This window comes from Panthera tigris, chromosome A1 (genome assembly GCF_018350195.1).
Source record: "Panthera tigris isolate Pti1 chromosome A1, P.tigris_Pti1_mat1.1, whole genome shotgun sequence".
Taxonomy (NCBI): domain Eukaryota; kingdom Metazoa; phylum Chordata; class Mammalia; order Carnivora; family Felidae; genus Panthera; species Panthera tigris.
Window position 1 is genome coordinate 204,928,378 of NC_056660.1, and position 22,066 is coordinate 204,950,443.

The 22,066-nt window shown below is 40.2% G+C and overlaps 1 protein-coding gene across 17 annotated transcripts in view; it reads left to right on the plus strand.

The window, feature by feature from the left end:
• The window catches only part of PLCXD3 (phosphatidylinositol specific phospholipase C X domain containing 3), a 219,053-nt gene that overhangs the window by 156,001 nt on the left and 40,986 nt on the right, over positions 1–22,066 (plus strand). For 10 of the 17 annotated variants that reach the window (XM_042995704.1, XM_042995715.1, XM_042995722.1 and 7 more), the window contains 2 exons: positions 12,719–13,427; positions 16,196–16,307. In XM_042995704.1, coding sequence (XP_042851638.1) covers positions 12,719–13,427; positions 16,196–16,307 — 821 coding nt within the window. Of the gene's footprint in view, positions 1–12,718; positions 13,428–16,195; positions 16,308–18,180; positions 18,371–19,058; positions 19,337–22,066 lie in introns of those variants that run through there. The other 7 variants (XR_006221028.1, XM_042995726.1, XR_006221020.1 and 4 more) reach the window with 6 other exon arrangements.

The window sequence follows — 22,066 nt, forward strand, 5'->3', positions numbered from 1 at the left end:
ATAGACAGGAAGCAAACAAGCAATTAAATGAAGTGCGACTTGAAACTAGTGATAAATACTGTGAAGAAAATAAAAGGTGATCATGTGACAGAGACTGACAGGCAGTAGGGAAGGGTTGGATGAGTTACACTCACTTTACATGCAGGAGGTTTACTTAAAAAGATGGCAGTTGAGCTGAGACTTAAACAAAAAGTTGCCAGCCCTGAAAACAACTAGGGGCAGAGTATTGCAAGCAGTGAGAATAGAGAGAACAAGGGCTAGGCTGGAATGAACTTAGTGTATTCAATAAGCAGAAAGAATCCTGGTGTAGCTGGAGTCCAGCCAGCAGAGGGAGAGGGACCCATCTTGAGTGGCCATGAGACCCGGGGCTACATTCTACCAAAGGCTCCTGGGAGTCTAATCTCCTTCGACTTCATGGTGCATCTTTGGGGCCAGTGAATGTGGAAAGAACCACACAGTCTGCTCTGCAAAACAGGTTTTCTTGTTGCCTCTTAAATAAAGCATGTCTCTCCCCGGTTCAGAATGTCTGGTCCTTCTTGAGCTGTCCAGGCCCTTTAGAAGTCAAGGCAGAGCAGATCGCCAAAAGGAGCATGATTTTTTTTTCTGGTTCTCTCCCAGATTATTTGCCAACAGATAAGTCCCTTCTGAGTTTCCCTCCAGGCTCTGCTAAAATAACTAAGGCCAAAATTATTGACAAACTATGCCATTTTTCTTCCGAATCTTTGCCACATTTCTTTCATGGACACCATCTCCCATCTTTCTTATTTAGTCATCCTTGATTGATTCTTTTCCCTGAATCATGGCATCTGGCAGAGTGGCCATGATGAATCTGGAAATACAGACATCTGAAGAAATTGCAGCTTGGTGGCCTCAAGGATAAGAGCAACGAGGCTTACCTGTGCTCTGATTTGCTCCTGCCTTTTCTTATAGCTGGGACTTGTGTTTGGTTATTACTTGAGATGTGCAGATTGATTGGCAGTGTTCATATGAGTAGTAATGAGCAAATGACTTCAGAAAATTTATCAAAAACATATTTTATTATAAAAATTACCAATATGAATATTTTATTGATAAATAAAAAGATCAGATAAGATTTTCTTCCTTGTGACACAGCAAAGTATTCAATCAATAATCCAAAACACAAGCATTATAACATCTTCCCAAACTGCACACAAGCAAAAGTATATGCATCAGTGTGTGTGTGTGTGTGTGTGTGTGTGTGTGTGTGTGTGTGCGCGTGTGCGCATGTGCAGATAAGGGAACTGAGGAATAGGGATGCACAGAACAATGGGGAGAGAAGGCAGTATAACAGTAGTTGCAGAGAAGATGAGGCCAGTATTATCTTAGTACCTTGCTATTCAAAGTGTGGTCCTTGAAACAACATTGATAATACCTGGGAGCTTGTTAGAAATGCAGAATCTCGGGGCCGCCTGGGTGTCTCAGTCGGCTAAGCGTCCGACTCTTGACTTCGGCTCAGGTCATGATCTCACTGTTTGTGGGTTCAAGTCCTGCATTGGGCTCCGCGCAGATAGTGCGGAGCCTGCTTAGGATTCTCTCTTTCTCCCTCTCTCTCTCTCTCTCTCCCTCAAAAATAAATAAACATCAAAAAAAAAAAAAAAAAAAAGAAATGCAGAAGCTCATGCCCCTTCCCAGACCAACATAATCAGATTTTAACAAGATACTTGAGTGATCCCTATGCATATTAACACTGAAAAAGTTTCATGTGTTTGGGGTTTTGTTCTCACCCTTTCACATTGATTAGTAATTATTCTGAAAGATCCTGTTGAGCTCAGGACTGAACTACTCTTTTATCAAAAGGTATCATATGTAGCTTATCATAGCATCTTTCATACTTTATGATAATGGTGGCTTTTCTTGCTTATTTCTCCCCACTATGATCTGAACTCCACAAGGACAGAACCTAGATGAGTCTTGCATCTGTTTTATTTCCATATCCTTGACCCAATGCATGGCATATAATAGATACTCAATAAATGTCGACCAAATGCTTGGCCTGATAGAGCAGAAGATAAAGCATAAGAAACAGAGGGAACCCACCTTCCCTTTTTTGACTTAGTAAATGCTAATTATTTTAATCTCTCCAGCCCTCCACCTCACCTCTTCACAGCCATGCATAGAACTTTCATACTGCCTTGCACAGAATAGGTGTTTGATTTATTTAATACATTAAAGAAGAACTAGACAAATCTTGTCCTCATAACATTCATGCCACACAGAGGCTTCTGGAGTGGTGATGAAGACAACGAATAAAATGTACCTGTCCGCATGGGTTTAATTTTATCCTAAAAGGGCTACTGGTTACCTTGAGAACTTGTTAGAACAGTTGAACGAAATGTTGAAGTAAAAAATCAAGAGATTAGTAGAAATAAATGCCAAAGCCACATATTCTGTTGGGCTTTAAATAAACTCAAAAGCAATGCCTCATGTGTGGCAGTTTTTAGTTGCGGTACGTATTTAGACAGCTTCAAAATAGAATGGCACAATAAGTGTATGAGAGATGTGTTATAGGTGTGGGGAAATGTGTATATTACAGATGAAGCAGGGAAATTCAGAGTGTTTGGTTTCTACCTCTGGAAATCGCTCTGCCTGTATGGTTTCCACTAGGGTAGGCTTTCTCAGTCTTGTTATTACGGGCATTTTGGGCTGGTTGATTCTTTGTGGTGAGGGCAGTTGGTGGATGTAGTTGTAGGATGGATAGCAGCATTCCTGGTCTTCTGCCCATTAGATGCCAGTAGCGGTCCCCTTCAGCTGTAACAATGCAAAGTATTTCCGCATGATGTCAAATATCTCCTGGGTCAAAATCACCACTGGCTAAGTACCAGGGGTGCTTAAAAAAGCAGATGGGTCTATTGCTCTTTTGAATTACCTGACAAATACTGCTGATCTACTGATTTTTTTCTTAAGACTTTATATTTACGATATAGATTCTTCCTGGTCTCAGGACCTTCCCTTTTTGGAAACTGCTCTCACTGATGCTGTGTTGCTGGGCTTAGAAGGTCATAATGCTGCCAGTGTTGGCTTAACAGCACAATATACGTGGCAAAACCTCCACTCACGATTCCATTGGACTCTGCTGAGAAGAAGGGCCGAGATAGATGCCGTGGAAAGAGAGAACGCATTGTTGAGCTGGCTTAGACAGTAATTTCAAACTTCTCTATTTCTTGGGGTCTCTTTTAATTATTTTCTCTGGCATCCCTATTGATAGTCCTTAAAAAGAAATTCCTATAAAAGAAGGTTCAACAGTTTCACCAAGGGTGGCAATTAGAACAAGCTGCTTTTTCTGCCCCTTGCCTGGAACATCACTGCTCTTAAACTATTCACTGTCGGCTCATCTATTGGTTTAAGGAAACAGCCCAGTAATTCTAAAGATATTGTGATGAATATTGAGCTTCTGTACTCCTGGGAAGCATCAATGTAATAGGGCTTCTCAAATTTGGCATCTGGGATCCTGGATCAAAAGACTTAAGTAAGGAAACCAGCCTCTTTTACTTCAGCTTACTATCTCTGAGGTGTGCTGGGGAAGAAGGCGTTACACAGTATGAAAGATACAGATTTAGCCAAAGAGAAATCACAGCACGACTATTTTGATTATTCCTTTACAAAAAGATTCATCTCAGTGTTCTGCAAGATATGTCAGGTTTATTACTTGAAAATGTTTTTTCTATACATTTATTATGTCAAGTAAAATATATGCATTACAGGTGTGTAGTTTTTAATTATCCATTCAATCCTAAAGTGTTCTGGTTTCTGATACATATTGTACATTATCTGATGATGAAAAATCTCTTGTATTGTGCACAAAGACCTGATCATGTGCTGTAGGGCTGAGGCAAGATTGTGTGCCAGGAGTAAGGAGTGATCCCTATTCTTCAAGGTTTGGTCTTTGTCTCTAAAACAAATCCCAATAACTCATCAGTTTAATTAATGGGGCAAACAAAAATTAGTGAGATTAATGATACGTTGTCAAGTAAGAACCAACTAATTAATTTTAAAGTTTTTTTTTTTTCTGTCAGATTGAGCATCATGTATTTACAATGGAGAGGACTGATTGACTTCCAAACCAAGTAAAAGTGACTTAAGAATTAATATTATTTCCATAATCTGTGCATTTTCTCTCCTCCATTACAGTTAGAAGCCAAGAGTGGATTTTATTTAAGTACTACCAGTGATGGGGCAGTACAGATCCACCTGCAGAGAGGATCATGTGCTGATGTTAGAGTTCCATATACCATCAGTCAGGTTTGCAGCCTCTCAAAGCCAGAGTCCACACACAGGGTTGTGTTTAGTGATTTAGTACAAGGTTACAGTGGATGGAGCTGTCTAATTAGTACCCTGGAGACAGCATTGAAGGGTATTAAAGGAATACCGACAGGTGGACAGACTCAGCAGATAACCAGGTTTAGTTACCATTCTAGTATATAATGATGGGATTTCAGTCTCCCAGGGGTGGTAGGGGCTTATAAGAGCAAATAATTCCCCCAGAAGAGTTGGGTACTAGATATGTTACCGAGTCAAAATTCCTGTTAATGAAAAATGGGGCAGAAAGCAAAAGGGACTTGTTGATGAATGCCAGGGTATTTAGCTGGAAATCAATTATATCTTCTTTCTAAGGTTAAATCCATTCTAGAGGCCAAGACAGGGTAAAACCTTTGAGAAGGGTAGAATGGCGGCAACTGGGATGAAGGAAATAGTACCTGAAAGCGATTTCAGTGGTCCCAACAGGAAACCAGGCCCCTGGCAGTGGAACAGAAAAGAAGAGGGCATATCTGAGAGAGGATTTGAAGGTCAATACAATGGGACTTTAAGACCAATTGAATGTGGGGTTTGAGAGGCAGGTAAGAATTGAAGATGAAGCCAAGAATGAGATAGAAGAATCATAAGGTAATCAAGTATGTTAGGCAGCACATGAAAAGGAGGATTTTGGAAGAGGAAGATGCTAAGGTTCACCTGGGACATTTTAAGTGTAAGGTTCCCACAGACTGATGAAATTTAGTTGCCTGGTAGGCAGACAGGGGGTCTGGAATGCAGGTCAGATTAGATGGTGTTAATTCATGGTGCATCTGTTAAAGGCATGAGGCCAACGAGGTAGAGGAGATCAAGCAAGGAAAAAGAATGGAGCCACTTGAAGTCTCGAATAGAGCTCTGAATAACACCCTCATTTAGGAGCTGGAAGAACAAGAAGAGGTGGTGAAGGAGACTGAGAAACAGCAATCACAGAGGGTGTAGAAAGACTAGTAAAGAGCTATGTCCCAAAAGCCAAAGGAGGAAAATATTTCAAAGAGGGAGCATAGCAGTATCAAATGTTCCAGAAAGGCTGAGAAGGATTCATTCATCTGCTTAATCAACGACATGAGCTAAATGCCTGCCACGTTCTGTGTGAGGGCTTAGGAATGAGATCACAGAAGTGGCTCGTGGGTTTTCTTTAGTGGTCATCAGTGATATTTCACAGAGGATGGATATGAGTTGCAACAGTGATGGTCTGACTACAGTGGATGAAAGATGGAACCAAAGTCAGGGAAAGAGAACCGGGCTGTGTAGACTAATTTCCTGAGAAATTCGAGAGGAAGTGGTAAAGAAAAATTGCCTAATCTGTAACAAATGATTATTAGAAGCAATTATTTCACCTTTGCAGCATATCCTGTATAAATTTTATTTGGACCCATTGGCCTAAAATAGGTTTATATTAATAAAACCAGGTGCAGTAGTGGACGTGGACTTATAAGGCATGGGTTTTTTGGTTTTGTTTTTTTTTTTTTTTAGGAAGCTTGCAATCTGCTTATAGTGTGTGCATATATATGTGTATATAGGAAGGAAGGTTTGTGGGTGGAGAGTCAGAAACAAAGAGAAAATACTTAATGAACATGACGAGTGTTAGTAACAACATCTAATAACAATTACTAGTTGATGAAAGGGTGGGTGCAGACCAGAGGGACTGTGCACTCAGGAGACAGGAAGACCACCATGAATGGAAATAATTCTTCGCTGTACAGAAGGGAATACTTGTGGGTCATAAAAGAAGACTAGGATTAAGAATTTCATAAAAGGAAGACAAGCGGGTAAACTTCACACCATCTCTTCCAATGGAAAGTGGAGATTGTGCCACCTGCTCATCCCTACCCTAGAATGAGGACTCAGAAACAAAATCTACCTTTTCAGTTCCTCACCCAGCAGTCTTCTTTTGGTTCCCAGGTAAAAGGTACATATGCTTCCCCATTCCTGTGGTGTTGGTCCTATTATCATAAAAGGTATCAAGGTATCAAATATGCAGGAAGCCTGTTACCAGACAGCAGGAGTCTTGAAAACCTCAGCCCTGTGCCAAACAACAGGAATAAAATAGGGAGAGGGAAGCCTGGTATGCCATACATAAATTTGCAAGCTCAGTGCTCTGCAGAGCAAGGAGAGGAGCAGTTGTCATTTTGATGGAGTCAGAGCCTGAATTCTAAGGTCAGGCTATAGATATTGGAATTGTACACTCATGGGCACGTCAAACCTTAGCCTACTGGGCCTTTTGTTCTGAAGGTTCACAGATGAAATTGACTTGATACATTCTCTTTGATGTTTATTAACCCCATGATTTTGTAGAATTTGAAATGGAACTGTGGCCAAATCAAGAGACCAATAGAAGTTCATCCCAAAGAACTTGTATAGATAATACTGGAAAGATACTGAATGAAAGAAGGTTACTATTTAGTGTAAGTACATGGCAGGATGTCACTATTCAGTTGCTGTTCAAAGCCACAAGACACGGGGTACATTTGATCGTTCAATATTTGCTAAAACCTTAGACAAATGGCGGATAAGAATCTTGTTTTCAGAAAAGTATTTACAAACCTAAATCCTACAATTTAAATCATCTCCCATGTGAGTGTGCACTGCCATCCCGACGTGTATTCACCTAGGTAGTGTTTCTTTAGTCACAAGCGTATCTGTTTTGTGACTAGGTATACCACTGCAAGAGAACAACAGTAATTTAAGTTTTATAGTCCTTTTATGGGACTTTTGCAAACATGGTTTCATTTGTTCTTTGTAAGAACCCTGTGAAGTAAGTGTGGAGAATGTTTTAGTTGAGCAAACTGGTAAACCCAAAGCCAGAATGGTAAACAGTCTGATGATCCTCCAGTGTCAACTTGTGAGTTAGCGATTGAGCTTGAATTTGAAACTAGTCACCCAACCCCCACTTTAGTGCTGCCTTCATTACCTGATTTACTTTAATCTGAAGACCAGACTGCAAATCAAAGTGTTGGCCAAGGCTGTAGTCTCATCACCTGAGGCCGAGGCTCCTCTTGCAAGCTTGCTGCTTGTTGGCAGAATCTAGTTCCTTGAGTTGTGGGACTGTGGTCCTCAAGCTCCTAGAGGCTGCCCACTATGTAAGGGGTTGGGAGGAAAACTTTTTTCCTCTCCCAGTTTGGGTCCTGTGATTGGCAGTCTGTAAAGTAATTGATGATAGATTAATAGGAGAGAAGACAAGGTTTATCTATGTGTCCACAGTGTACATGTGGGATCACTCAGTGATGAGTGACTTACTGAATAACCAGAAAGGAAAGGCTTGTATATTAAAGTTAGTCAAAGGGAGGCAGGTAGGGCTTCAGTGAGAGGGTATGGAAGGTTATATTGGTTTTTTTTTTTTCTAATGACCAGCTGAATTTACACAGTCTTCCCAGTCAAGAAAGTCCCTGGGGGAGAGGTCAATGGCAGCTGTATTTTCAGAAGCTCTGCTTAAGTTTAGATAAATGTTTCTTTTTGTGGCTGCTGATTGTTCAGATGTTTTCAAATTAAAGAAAGTCTCATAGCACTTTGGTATTAATCCCTTCAACTGCCATGTTGCCCTCTCTGCAACATTGCATTTTACTTAAAATTGACAGGAGAAAACCTGTTGCTGCTTGTTGTCACGTTTTATGGCTTACCTGCTTAGGTCAGGCCCACCCAGAATACTCTCTCTTTGGTTAGCTCAAAGCCAACCAGTTAGAGACCTTAATTACAAATGGGGGAAAAAACTTCCTTTCCGTATCCTGGAACATAATCACGAGAATGATATCCCGTCATATTCACCACATTCAAGGGGAGAGGATTACACAGGGCATCTGTACTCACAGGGTGGAGGTTTTGGGGGCCATTCTAGAATTTTTCCTACTACAGCACCCAATAGAATGAGCAGCTAAGTCCAGTGCTATCAGAGACCATAAAATGAGATTATCATACATATTCTTTACATTGTTGAGTTAATAAAATGGGTGATGCATGCTAGTTGGTTAGACCAGATGACATCTAAGATCATCCACCACAGTATGCAGAATGACATTACTCCAGTTGTGGATTCAAGAAGACCTTTTAAGCCAACTTTCTTTCATTCTTCCTCTTACCTTATAGTTTTTATGCATAGAAAGTTGCACATGAACATTAAAATTTTTTTTAATATTTATTTTTGAGAGAGAGAGAGACAGACAGACAAAGTGCAAACGGGGAAGGGGCAGAGAGAGAGGGAGACACAGAATCTGAAGCAGGCTCCAGGCTCTGAGCTGTCAGCACAGAGCTGGGTGCGAGGCTCAAACTTGTAAACCATGAGATTATGACCTGAGCCAAAGTCGGATGCTTAACCAACTGAACCACCCAGGCACCTTGCCCATGAACATTTTTAATTAATTTTTCTTCATTAAAATTTTGACTTGTCTATTTAGTTTAAGTATGGTTGACACACGATGTTACATTGGTGTCAGGTGTTACAACATAGTAATTCAACTCCATATATTATGCTATGCTTACCACAAGTGTAGTAAAATTCCAAGTTCTTATATTGGGCAGTTGAGTCTTTAGACCTCAAATCCTCTCATCAACACAAAAGAGTTGTCACAGCCTGTATTTGTTAACTGTTGCTATGTAATAAATTATCCCAAAACTTAATCACTTAAAACAACACACAGTTTCTATGGGTCAGGAATCCAGGCAAGGCTTAACTGGATTCTCTGCTTCGGGTCTCTCTCAAGGCTACAAATCAACATCCCTCCGGGGCAGGGTGTGCTTCCAGTCATACTCTGTGGCTTCAGATTCAGGATTCAAATCCTTGAGGGCTGTTCAAATCAAGGCCCTATTTCCTAGCTTGCTATTGGCTGGAGGCCATTCCCAGTTCTTTATCACCTGGACCTTTCCAACATGACAGTTTGCTTCATCAAATTCAGCATGAGAGAAAGTAACATGATGGAAGTCACAGTGTTTGTAACCTAATCTCAGAAGTGGTATCCCATCATATTTGTGTTATTTAATTCATCAGAAGCAAGTCACTAGATTAGGCCCATACTGGGGGGTCAGGGGGCAAGGATGAATGCCAGGAGGTCAGGGATTTGGGGGGTCAATTTTAGAAGGATACCTACTGCCTAAATGAAGGGATGATGTGGCAGACTGAGGAGGAACTAGTAAAAGTGATTGTTTCAAAGAAATGAAGGGGGGGCAAAAAAAGACCTCTTCTAATCAGTTCATTTCTTCAGAGCCAGAGCAAATGAATTTGATTGGTGTGGGTTCATAATGGGAGTGGCCAGGTCTTCTCTGACTAGAGAATGCAAATCAGACCCAAAATTCAGAGGCTAAGTTCAGAATCAGGGGAGCAACATTAAGTATCAGGTCCAAGGTATGAGTCTGGGTCTGTAGACAAGAAAAAGATAAGAGGTGAGGAGCCCAGAAATACTGAGCCAGTGTAGCAGCAAAATATTAGAGCAGATAAGGCAGAAAAGTTGTGGATGTAGCCAAGAACAAAGAAATAAAAAGCACTGTCTTGCTTGTGGGCAGGGCTCTCTGGTTTTTAAAGAATGAGGGCTCAGCCAGACTTTTCCTCTGTTACTGAAAGGTCATAAAATACCATTGTATTTTTGTTTTAAGTTCAAACAAATAAAAAACTTAATGGGTTAGTGAAAATGTTAAAATTGGGGAGGAAGTACTATTCCAAATGAAATCAAAAGCCATGAAGATAGTCCTTTTTTGGCCAACGTTAGATTGTGTATTCTCTCCCCCAGTGCAAAGACAGTGTTTTTTATTGATTGATGATTTAATTCTCTCCAAGTGATGTTTGCCTCTGCACCAAATGCTGTACATGGACCTCAGAATCACCTAGCTTAGGACAAAAAATGGTGGGGGTTTCTTCTGACTGTTAGCTGTTTTTAATTTTTATTCCTAACATTCCCTTATTTTGATCTCCTAACATATTGTCCTGAAATGTCAACAAATAATTTAATCTAGAGACTAATGTCCTTTTATACGATTTTCAAAATTGGTGACTTTTTCTAGGCTTTTTTTTTTTTTTTCTAATTTGCCAGATAGCCACATGACAGAATAATGAAACCAATGTCATATTGAAAGCAAAGAACCACTCATTTCTGGAAAAAGAAATCTAGTCATATTTAAATTCCCTTTCTGCTTGCTTCCAAATATGTCTATCACAATATTACAGAAGTAGCCAATTATTTTCATCTCCCTTCTTTTCACATGCTTGGAAATTAACTTTAAAAATTTTTCAAATTTTATAAATTAACCCTTATTTTGAGAGTTTAGTTTTTCATTTATACCTATTTTAATCCTAGATCATTTGATTATAGCTCTTCTTCAACTCACCTTTTTATTTCTTCCTTTAATCATGTTCTGTCTGTATATTGAGCCACAGCACAGGTTGTTTAGCGTTTTCATTTATATAGCAATTGGCTGAACAGCAACTAATAAGTTGATATGCGGCAATTTCAATCCCTGTTAAAATTTGCCAATACAGATCCAGACTGCCAGTTTTGCTTATTTAGAAAGTGCTAACATTTTCTTCCTATCCCATGTACTGAAGATAAATAGATCAGACAGTTCCAGATTAAATTAAACATGGCATTTCTGTATTTTGGAGTTACCTTTCATTGTTTAAAAAAAGCTAATAATTCTGGGGAGTTAGCTGTTCCAAATCTTAAAGGTTATCATTTGTAAGGCATTAAAGTATTCTTCAAAATATTTTCGCTAACAATTTACCAAGGTATCTGAAGTTCATACTCTTGTTATTCCTCTGGGCTGTTTAATGCTCGACATAGATAGATGTACACATGGACATATAGATATAGATTGACATAGATATGGAATATAGACAAAGATAAATATTGCATCACCGAAAACAATTGCTTCAAATAGCTTATCAGGCAAAGGCCTTGAGGTGATGGATGATAAATATAAAGGGAGTATGTGTGTGTATGTATGTGTGTGGGTGTGTGTGTGTGTTGGGTGGGAGGAGTGTAAGAAGTAGAACAAGGTGTGTCTTTTTTATTTTCAAAAGAACTAGATCAGAAATGGGGCAACAAGGTCGAAGGAAGCCTGAGTAACAGATGGGGAGTGATGCGTGTGAAAAATTCAGGACATATTAATTTCATGTTACCTGTTCAGTAGGTCATGCCCAAGAATTACAGGAGGCTTTCAAAAATAAAATTAAGGGGCATCTGTGTGGCTCAGTCCATTGAAAGTCCAACTTTGGCTCGGGTCATGACCTCACGGTTGGTGAGTTTGAGCCCTGCATTGGGCTCTATGCTGTAGGCACTGAGCAGCTTTGGATCCTGTCTCCCTCTCTCCACCCTCCCCTGCTCATGCACATGTGCGTGATCTCTCTCCCTCTCAAAAATAAATAAACATTAAAAAAATTAAAATGAAATAATTTTTCTTGATTAGATCCAACAATATTTTAAATGGCACTCTGTACTTACAGGCAAATCATGCACATGTTCATTGCTGCATTTCTGGAGTTTTGATATTTGTAACAGACAAAAATAATAATAAATAATTAAACTAAATTAGTAATAAATAATAATTAAATGAATAATAATAAAATAATACATTAAACAATTAATAATAGTTAAATACATAATAATTAAATGATAATTAAAGGTTGCCCTTGTTCTTCCTAGGAAGAAATTCTTCCAAATTTGGAAGCTAACTCCAAAGAGAGCTTTCACTGTTGAGAGGAAATATTTGTGAAGAAAATAGTCTATTAGTTAATTTTTTAAGTGCTGTCAGTTTTGTTAACTTATAAGAAAATCTGCTTATTCAATATGAGAAAAGTACTTGGCCTCATCCAAGTTCACCTTTGCTCAAATGAAGAGTAAGGAATGATGTTAAATGTTATCAACATTGTTCTGTCCTGTTGCTTCTTTCTCCCTGACTCTAACCCTGTGACATCTTGTGCCTTCCAGACTGTATGAGGTAGCAATTCATATGTTGATCATCTGTCCATGAAAAGGGCTTCTTTATTCGTTGACACAAGCTCTCTACCATTAAAATCAACTCCGAATGAATGGAAAGGGCAAGATCATAGACAAAGTATTTGGAAACCAGTGAATCCCCATAAATTCCACTTTCTAAGTGGTCACTTAGGCCACCTATATGGAAAGTCAATCCTAATGAATACATTAAATTCTTTGTTGACAGAAGTATGAAGGTGATCATTTGTATTTAAAATACTGATCAGAAGGAATTTTTAAGTCATTTTATAATCAGTTTGGTCTGTTGAAGTGCTGTGTGTACTGTATAGGCTATAAAAAGGGCCTGCCTAAAACATGAGACTGAACTGAGAAAATATTACTTATTATTTCCCTTGGTTCATTTGAGGGAGAGATATGGACATTATAAGAGGGAAAGAAGTTGGGGAGAGCAAAGGACTGAACTATAACCACATTATGCCTTGTCATTCTTCTAGGATCTCATGATTCCTTCAGCTTCTACATTGATGAAGCCTCTCCAGTAGGGCCTGAACAGCCAGAAACCGTCCAGAATTTTGTCTCTGTGTTTGGAACCGTAGCCAAAAAGCTGATGCGGAAATGGTTAGCCACTCAAACAATGAACTTTACTGGTCAGCTAGGAGCTGGGATCCGTTATTTTGATCTTCGAATTTCCACCAAGCCCAGGGACCCCGACAATGAACTCTACTTTGCTCATGGTTTGTTCAGTGCCAAAGTCAATGAAGGCCTTGAGGAGATTAATGCATTCCTCACAGATCACCATAAGGAGGTAGTATTCTTGGACTTCAACCATTTTTATGGGATGCAGAAATATCACCATGAAAAACTGGTCCAAATGCTGAAAGACATCTATGGAAACAAGATGTGCCCAGCGATTTTTGCCCAGGAAGTTAGTCTAAAGTACCTGTGGGAGAAAGACTATCAAGTGCTGGTCTTCTACCATAGTCCAGTGGCTCTGGAAGTGCCCTTTCTCTGGCCTGGGCAGATGATGCCAGCACCCTGGGCCAACACCACAGACCCGGAAAAACTGATCCAGTTTCTTCAGGCATCCATCACGGAGAGAAGAAAGAAGGGCTCGTTTTTTATATCTCAGGTGGTACTGACCCCCAAAGCTAGCACTGTGGTCAAAGGAGTGGCCAGTGGCCTCAGAGAAACGATCACAGAAAGGTAAGTGTCTTAAGGTATCGAGAAAAAGTCTTAAGGAATTTAACCCAAATTCATAGAGCTAGTAACTGACAGAGCTAAAATTTATACTCAGGTGTATTAATATCCTAGGGCTGCCACACAACATACCACAAACTGGGTGGCTTAAAACAGAAGAAACTTACGATCTCTCAGTTGCGGAGGCTAGACATCTGACATCAAGGTTTCAGCAAGGTCAACTCCATCTGATAGCTTTGAGGGAGAATCTTTTCCATGCCTCCCCACTAACTTCTGGTGATGGTTGACAAGCCAATGTCTTGGCTTATAGATACACCATTCCAATCTCTGCCTCCATCTTCACATGGTGTTCTCCCCATGTATCTTTCTCTTCTCTTCTTATAAGGACACCAGTCATATTGGATTAGGGTCCACCCTAATTATATCATCTTAATTATGTCTGCAAACACCTTATTTCCAGATAAGCCTCAGTTATGAGTACAGGGGATTAAGACTTCAATGTATTTTTTTCTAGGACACAGATCAATGCATAGCACCATGCATTTTGACTCCGTGTCCAGTTGTATTTTCATAGCACTCCTTTTCACATTTATATAGAACTTTACAGATTACAAAGCTTTTTCTCTATTTCTTGTGGACTTGTTTTATATACCTAATTCCATCTGATCTGCACAATAATCCTAGGAAGTAGATAAAAAGTGAGGTTTAGAGAAGTGAAATGTTTTGCGTAAGGCCAATTGGACAATGAAGGAGGAAACCAAGACTCAAATTCCATGCTTCTCATACCATATTCTATTCCTTTATGCTATACCATAAGCAAGGGTCACTCTCCAGAGCATGGGTTTCCATTTGGCAAGCCCAGCCATACATGTTAGAGTGGTGCTTACTTGTGAAGTATAATTTAAGCAATCACCAAAGATCTCTAGCTCTTTCCCATTGGTATGATACAATATGTAGAATTGTACATATTGTTTATTCTTTTCAGTTAAAGTATCAAACAAAGCAAATATTGTCTGAAGAGAAACTACAATTCTTACCAGACCTTATCTTAAACTTTACTTGATATTTTGAATTACGGTAAGGAGATAGAGCATATATATTTTGCTCAAGGTCTTTGTAGGAAAAGACAAGGAGACGAGGAGAAAAGATTAGGAGATGAAATCGTATGGATGGCCTCATAGCATAGCATGTAGAGTAGGGAATGGCAGGAGGTGAAGCTTGCAGTGGGGCAGGAACACACTTGTAAGAAAGCCTTTAGCCAGGCTAAAGAAAGAAGTTCATCTTATGAACAACGGGGAGCTAGAAAATTGTATTTAGTGGCATAGTGACTTGACCGGATCTGCATTCTAGATAGATAATTGGTGTAGCGTGGAGGCAGAGGATTGGAGAGAGTGGACAGTGAAGAGGTGCTCGGAACTATTTCAGCAAGGTAACGCAAGCTAAACTGAGGAAATGAGAAAACACAGAAGGGGATGGTATCCCACAGCAAAAATTAGAATTATTTGACTATTTAGCTATGTGGTGTGAACGAGAGAAAAGAGTTAGGGATAAAGTTTCTTCTTGAGAAGTAGAATGAGTGATGCAGACATTTACAGAATCAGGAAACAAAGACTTAGGGAGGAGGTGGGGAAGCTACAGTCAAGGTTATGCTAAGTTTAAAGTATGAGTAAAGCATCCGGTGGATGTGGCCAATTGATCATTAGGAATATAAACCAATTCAAGTGGCAAATTATTGGCATTTTTTGGCAGTGAAAGCCACAAGCTATTTGAGTTGAGGCGTTCCTCCATACAGAATTGTAACTTCCTTCTGTTATTCAGATATTAGCTGAGATCTCCTGTTCTTTAAAATTTTAATGTGATCCCCAGCTCTTCATTGTATACCCTATGCAAGTATAACGCCTTCCCTAGGATTTCTGCCAATGTCTAGATTTCTTACATTCCTATGGTATGAATGCTTGCTGCTTCTGGTTTATATCACTTTATGGGTTGATTGTCCCCTGTGTCTTTTCCATGACCCTGTAGAACCTGAAACTTGCTTCTTGCTCAATTTCTACAATGGTTTTTAGATTTTACTGAGGATTTGAGACAACAGGTTTGGTTTTATAATTATAATAATACAATTAATTTTAAATTGAATTTTAGACTTGTCTATAAGTACAAATATTCTGGCCCAGGATATCTTCCCCAGATGACGTCTATATCACTTTAACCCCATGCTCCAGTCTTATGACTAAACCCTCTCCTCCACCTCCTTCTCCTTTTCTTTTTCTCATCTCTTTTCTTTCCCTAGGCACACATTGTCTTGGAGATTCCACACTCTCCTCTAGATTATTATGCCAAACTATTCTCCTCATTTGTGGCCCTAAGGCCCAGCTAGTCCCATCAGACTGTATTTGATAGCACCACCTTCTACAACAGTTCATTGTTTTGGTAAATAACAACTTACCACTTCTCTTACATCCTTAAAAATGAGAGAGTTCTAGTGTATACACATAAGAATGTGTTGTTCTCAACTACACCCCACAAAGGCCCCAGATTTTGAGAAGTCCCTGAGGACCCATTAGACCCCACAAAGGCCCCAGATTTTGAGAAGTCCCTGAGGACCCATTAGAGGTAGGGAAGGCAGGAGGGGACTGGGAATCAACCAATGACAACATTCTTTATTATCACTACATCTTTAATGAAGGAAGCTTCATCTCTAAATTTTACATATTGGGCATGAAAGGAGTCTTCCCTTTCTTTCTTTACCTTCTGTTGCCTCGTTCTATATTTAGGAAAAGACTTTCCCATCTAATATGCCTGGTTTGCATTTGGCCAAGAACCATACCCTGCTTTTACTGTGTAAGGAATAGCCTTTGGGAGGTCAAGAAGAAAAATCCACTCAAGGTATAGATTTTCATTTTTTTCTCTTATAGGATTTCATGCAGTTAGGTCTTTGCAAGTTATAAGTTGAACTGTTCTTTGGTTACTTATGCTATAGTACAGTATTAGTAAAGTAGGATTTGTGGAAAAAAGATCAAGTAAGTTAGGAAAGTGCTGAAAATTAGATATCTGCTTAAGTCTCTCAAAAGATTCACAATCTTTATAGCATGTAAAAGTCACTAACAAGCATTTTAACAAAGAATTCTGTTTAAACTGAACTAATACAATGTTTTGCAAACACTTAATATTTTCTCAGATAGCACTTATTAACAGCCCATAGAATTAATTTTGAAAAACTGTCCTCAGTCATCTGCTCTAATTCAGAACTTTTCACTTGGCTCTGGCTTACATATCTGGAATAGTAGAGCTGTGTCACTGAAAAAGGTGGAAGAAAGGGGTGCCTGGGTGGCTCAGTTGGTTAAGCACCCCAGTCTTGGTTTCAGCTCAGGTCAGGATCTCGTGTTCGGAAGATCAAATCCCACCTCAGGCTCTGCACAGGTGCCTGGTTGGGATTCTCTCTCTCCCACTCTCTCTCTCTGTCCCACCCACCACTTGCTCTCTCTCTCTCTCTCTCTCTCAAAATAAATTAAAAAAAACTTAAAAAAGAAAAAAGAAAAGGGGGAAGAAAAATTAAAAAAGTAGAAATGCAGACCCTGTAGGTAGAATCAACTTTTTTTTCCTCTCTAGGACTATGCAAATTACTTGCAAATGATTTGCAAATATATCTGAACCTGGCCATTATGAACAGAGTTTGTCTCAGAAGTACTAGAAAGGCCTCCTTGTAAACAAATTGGAATGCCTGTATCCTGCATATGGTATTCGTGTAAAGCTCTGGTTTTGTTTTTATTTGATTTGACATATTTCAGCCTTCTGTGTGAGGCTTATAGGAAAAGGTCATTGTCAGTCCTTAGATAGTTCCTTGCAAAGTTAATTTACTTACCTCTGAAAGTCATCGAAATAGTTGACTTCCCAAAGACATAGTGCTTCTTTTTTCTCATCAAGTGATAAAGCCCATGAAGACTTTTTGCCCTTTTCCTCTTGCTATTGTGCACAAACGTACTCATTCAGAAAGTCCTACATTAACACCAAAAGATGTAATGAGACTCTCCTTTGCCACCAAAGAAGTCGCTAGGCAATTTTAAGATCTTCCTGGACCTTAGGTATTTTCACCTGCAAAGTTTGGAGTTTGAACTAGATTATTTCCAAGACACTTTCCAGTTCTAAAATCCTACAGTTCTAAGATCCTGCATGTGACTAGTTTCTCTATAATATTTTATGGCGTCTAATATTTGGACTAACAAAACTGTGAGCACATGCATTTAGAAAACAGTGTTTGAAGGTGTAGGTGGCTTTTAGGACAACTCAACTCAGGTAGTGTAGCTTTCAATCTGGCCCCTGGTTCCAAATATTGCAGATGCATTTTCCACATTTTAGTAATGCCAAAAGACACAGATTTTTATTTCTTAAAGACCTATTTTTAATTTATTTTTCAAACACCAGCTTTTGCACCTCACCCCCACGGAATTCACACGTTCTTAAAAAGAAGGTGTGCGACTTGAGTCAAGTCCTTCTCTAATTCATGGAAGTTTATTAAATTATAGGTTTTGTTAGTTTAAAAAAATCAGTTAGACCACCTGTTGGAATATTTAAGGAGCAATACGTCTTTGCAAGTAAATTGATGCTGAATTAATTAAGACAAGGTTTATACAGGCCAGTAATTTAGATGATGATGATGGTGGTGATAATGATTATGATCATCATTATCATCTATTTTAAGTGTTCCACATCTGTTTAATACTGTGCTAACTGCCCTGCCCATTTTCCCTCATCATCACAGTCATTGTTTGGAGGATGAAGTAAAATATTCAGCATGTAATTGGTTGTTGGCTGACTGTGAATAAGCACCAATGTCACCCAGCTGGGAAAATGAAGGCTCCTGTATTGGTTGAGCCCACATTATGTACCAGGCACTGTACTAAGTGCTTTGCATGAATTTATCCATGTAATCTTCCCTCCAGCCTTGCAAGGTAAGTATTATTAAATACATTAGAGTTGAAAAAGTGAGGATAAGAAATGTCTAGTACCTTGCTCAAAACTCTCATATTATTTGGATTTGTTTGACTCCAAGTTCCATGCCTACTCCTGCAAACTAGGTAAAATTCACGTTTCTTAGCAGTGGGTACATATAATATGTTATCTCTCATCTTGGAGGGCAGAGTCAGGTCTAGGGGTTTGGCAGGGAAACGTATGCCGCAGTTGGGGTAGGTAAAGCTAATGAGAAGAGTAGATTTGAAATGTTTTGGTTTCAGCTCAGGTCATGATCTCAGGGTTCGTGAGTTCGAGCCCCATGTCGGACTCTGCGCTGGCAGCGCAGGGCCTGCTTGAAATTCTCTCCCTTGCTCTCTCTGGCCCTCCTCCATGCTCTCTCTCGCTCTCAAAATAAATAAACTTAAAAAAAAAAAAAAAAGAAAGTGAACCGAGGTAGAATGCTGTCATGGGGACCCTCATGGAAGCACCACTATTAAATAACAGAAAGGAAGGGAAAATTTAAAGGTGACTTGGTTTCCACCTCCTTGCCTTGTGCCTCAATTGCCCATTTGACTGTTTCCGTTGAGTAAGGAAATTGAGGCCAGAGGTATGCTAAACGATTATCCGAAGTAACAGAAGTAACTGGCAGCAAATATGGGATTAAAATCCAGGTCTTTTGGCTTGCAGGCAGAATTTTGTCCTCTACACCTTAGGGAAGGATGAGGACAGAGGATGGACAAGAAGGCTAGGAAAAGTCAGCGACCATCAGACTGCAGGGACCAACATGGAAGGGCCAACCGGCTCTCTATCTGCATCGTGTGCAACATAACAAGGTGCCCTAGAACCTTGACCAGAGAGGATCAGACGTCAGACCTGGGGGTGGGCCATCGATTTGGGCAGGGCTGACCTTTCATGGGCTCTCTTTCTGCCTCGTGAACACAATAAACTCTAATATTTCCATCTTATGGGGACATACCCCAGTTCACAACCATACCTCAAACAATATTTCTGCTGCCCGATTTACCCTGTTGTTGCCTGGACCCAGCAGGTGTGGGGCTGGCCTCTGGGAAGTTGTTCACCTGCGGCACCGTCACCTTAGCAGCTTCAGGGAGCTCACGAAGGGTGGAGACTCAGAATGGTTCAAAGGCAGCTCAGGGTGACATGAGAAAGCACCAATCTCTATGAAGAGCAGCTTTCTGCCTCTGCCCTATCCCACCCCCCACCCCGCCACCCCTGCCATGCCCCAATAGGTCAGTGCACTGGTGGGACAGCTGATAATGGATTAGTCTCTTCAGTAAAAGGGAAAGTGGCCTCCTCAGGAGACACATGCCTAAAGAGAAAGAATGTCAAGGAGACCATGGAAGATCGGCATTAGAATAATCATTGTTCATAAGATGCTTTCATCATAAGGTTTAATTTCTTCAACATATACTTATGGAGGCCTCATTTGTTCAACAGGTATTATTCTTGATATGCAATTTAAGAAACCGAAGGTCAGAAAAACTAAATAATTTGTTCAAGTGGGGCTTGAACCAGTGCTAGGATCAATTCAGAATCTAGGTCTTTTGAACCATTAGAAAGAGGAGTCTGGCTTGTAAATAAGATGGAAGCTCCAGACAAATGGGGCCACGCTTAAGAAGCGTTTGTGAAAATGCAAATTCCTGTGTGCTTTCCTAGAGGCTCTGATTCATAAGCCTGTGGCTCAGAGTTTTCAATTTCTAACAGCCTCCAGGTGAGTCCTTCTTTGAGCAACACTGCTCCCCTCTGTAGGCAAGCTGCACCTCAACCCCCACCCCAGCAACAGATGAACTTGGTTTCAAGAAACCTGGAAAGAAGACATCTGGATGGCCAACAGGCACATGAAAAGATGCTCAATGTCACTTCTCATCAGGGAAATACAAATCAGAACCACACTCAGATACCACCTCACGCTAGTCAGAGTGGCTAAAATGAACAAATCGGGAGACTATAAATGCTGGAGAGGATGTGGAGAAACGGGAACCCTCTTGCACTGTTGGTGGGAATGCAAACTGGTGCAGCCGCTCTGGAAAACAGTGTGGAGGTTCCTCAAAAAATTAAAAATAGACCTACCCTATGACCCAGCAATAGCACTGCTAGGAATTTACCCAAGGGATACAGGAGTGCTGATGCATAGGGGCACTTGTACCCCAATGTTTATAGCAGCACTTTCCACAATAACCAAATTATGGAAAGAGCCTAAATGTCCATCAACTGATGAATGGATAAAGAAATTGTAGTTTATATACATAATGGAATACTATGTGGCAATGAGAAGGAATGAAATCTGGCCTTCTGTAGCAATGTAGATGGAACTGGAGAGTGTTATGCTAAGTGAAATAAGTCATACAGAGAAAGACAGATACCATATGTTTTCACTCTTATGTGGATCCTGAGAAACTTAACAGAAGACCATGGGGGAGGGGAAGAAAAAAAAAGTTAGAGAGGGAGGGAGCCAAAACATAAGAGACTCTTAAAAACTGAGAACAATCTGAGGGTTGATAGGAGGTGGGAGGGAGGGGAGGATGGGTGATGGGTTTTGAGGAGGGCACCTGTTGGGATGAGCACTGGGTGTTGTATGGAAACCAATTTGACAATAACTTTCATATTTAAAAAAGAAAATAAATAAAAGTTAATCAATTCACAAAAAAAGAAAAAAAAGAAACCTGGAAAGAGAGAGTCAGCCCCAAAATTTATCAGTCCCCTTCCAATCCCAGATTCAGGTAGTTCTTCCTTAAGCCATGATTTCTCTACCCACAGACTGTGCTAGATTTGTTCTGTCACTAAGGTAGAGCTACCGTCACTGATTTCCAGAAAAAATTGGTCCTTTACTATTGTCTCTCATGCATCTTCTCTCCCATGTCACATAACTCTATCCTAGGATTATTGTGCTGCAGAAACATGGGCAAGGCTTTGGGGAGAGACTCTTTTCCCCTGGGCCCAAAAGCACATTCCTTTGCAAGAAGCGTTATTAACTTTGAGATTGTGTCTTCCACCAAAACCAATTAACATTACAGCATTTGCAACTCAGTGGCCTCCCCAGTCCTGATTTCAAACAGTAAAAAGAAGTTTCTATAACAACTTCTGACCATAAGGCCGTGTGACACAAGAATGATTTCTGCCTGGGTCCTGCTGGGGTGTGGCAGGAGGGAGGGCTGCCTGTACCCCTCTCTGTTTTAACAGCTTTTGACCCAAGAATTTTTAAAACAGGAGTGTACATCAAAGCTCACCTTCTCCTTCATTCTGCTGATGTTGTATGATTAAATGACAGGTGAATACAGGCAGGCATCTTTCATTATCTGTGTCAGGAGAGTCAAAGACTAGAGAGAATGCCAAGCTGTTGGGAAGTCAGTTGCCCATTCAGTGCCTGGTGTGTGTGTGTGTGTGTGTGTGTGTGTGTGTGTGTGCGCATGTGTGTATCAGAGAGAGAGAGAGTGTGTGTGGAGGAGTGGGAAACTTGGGAGTATGTGTGTAGGGGAGAGAGGGTGTGTGTGAGAGAGGGGGAGGGAAAATACGTACACTTGTCTAACAAGCATGGCGTAGGATAGAGGTTTACCCACTTTAATCTCTGGATCTAAATTTTCTTATGGGGAATTGCTTGGCAGATTGAATTTAACATCTGAAAAGGAAGTAGCCTAGTATGTAACTGGCATTCACAAAAAGCTGAGAGCAGGTGG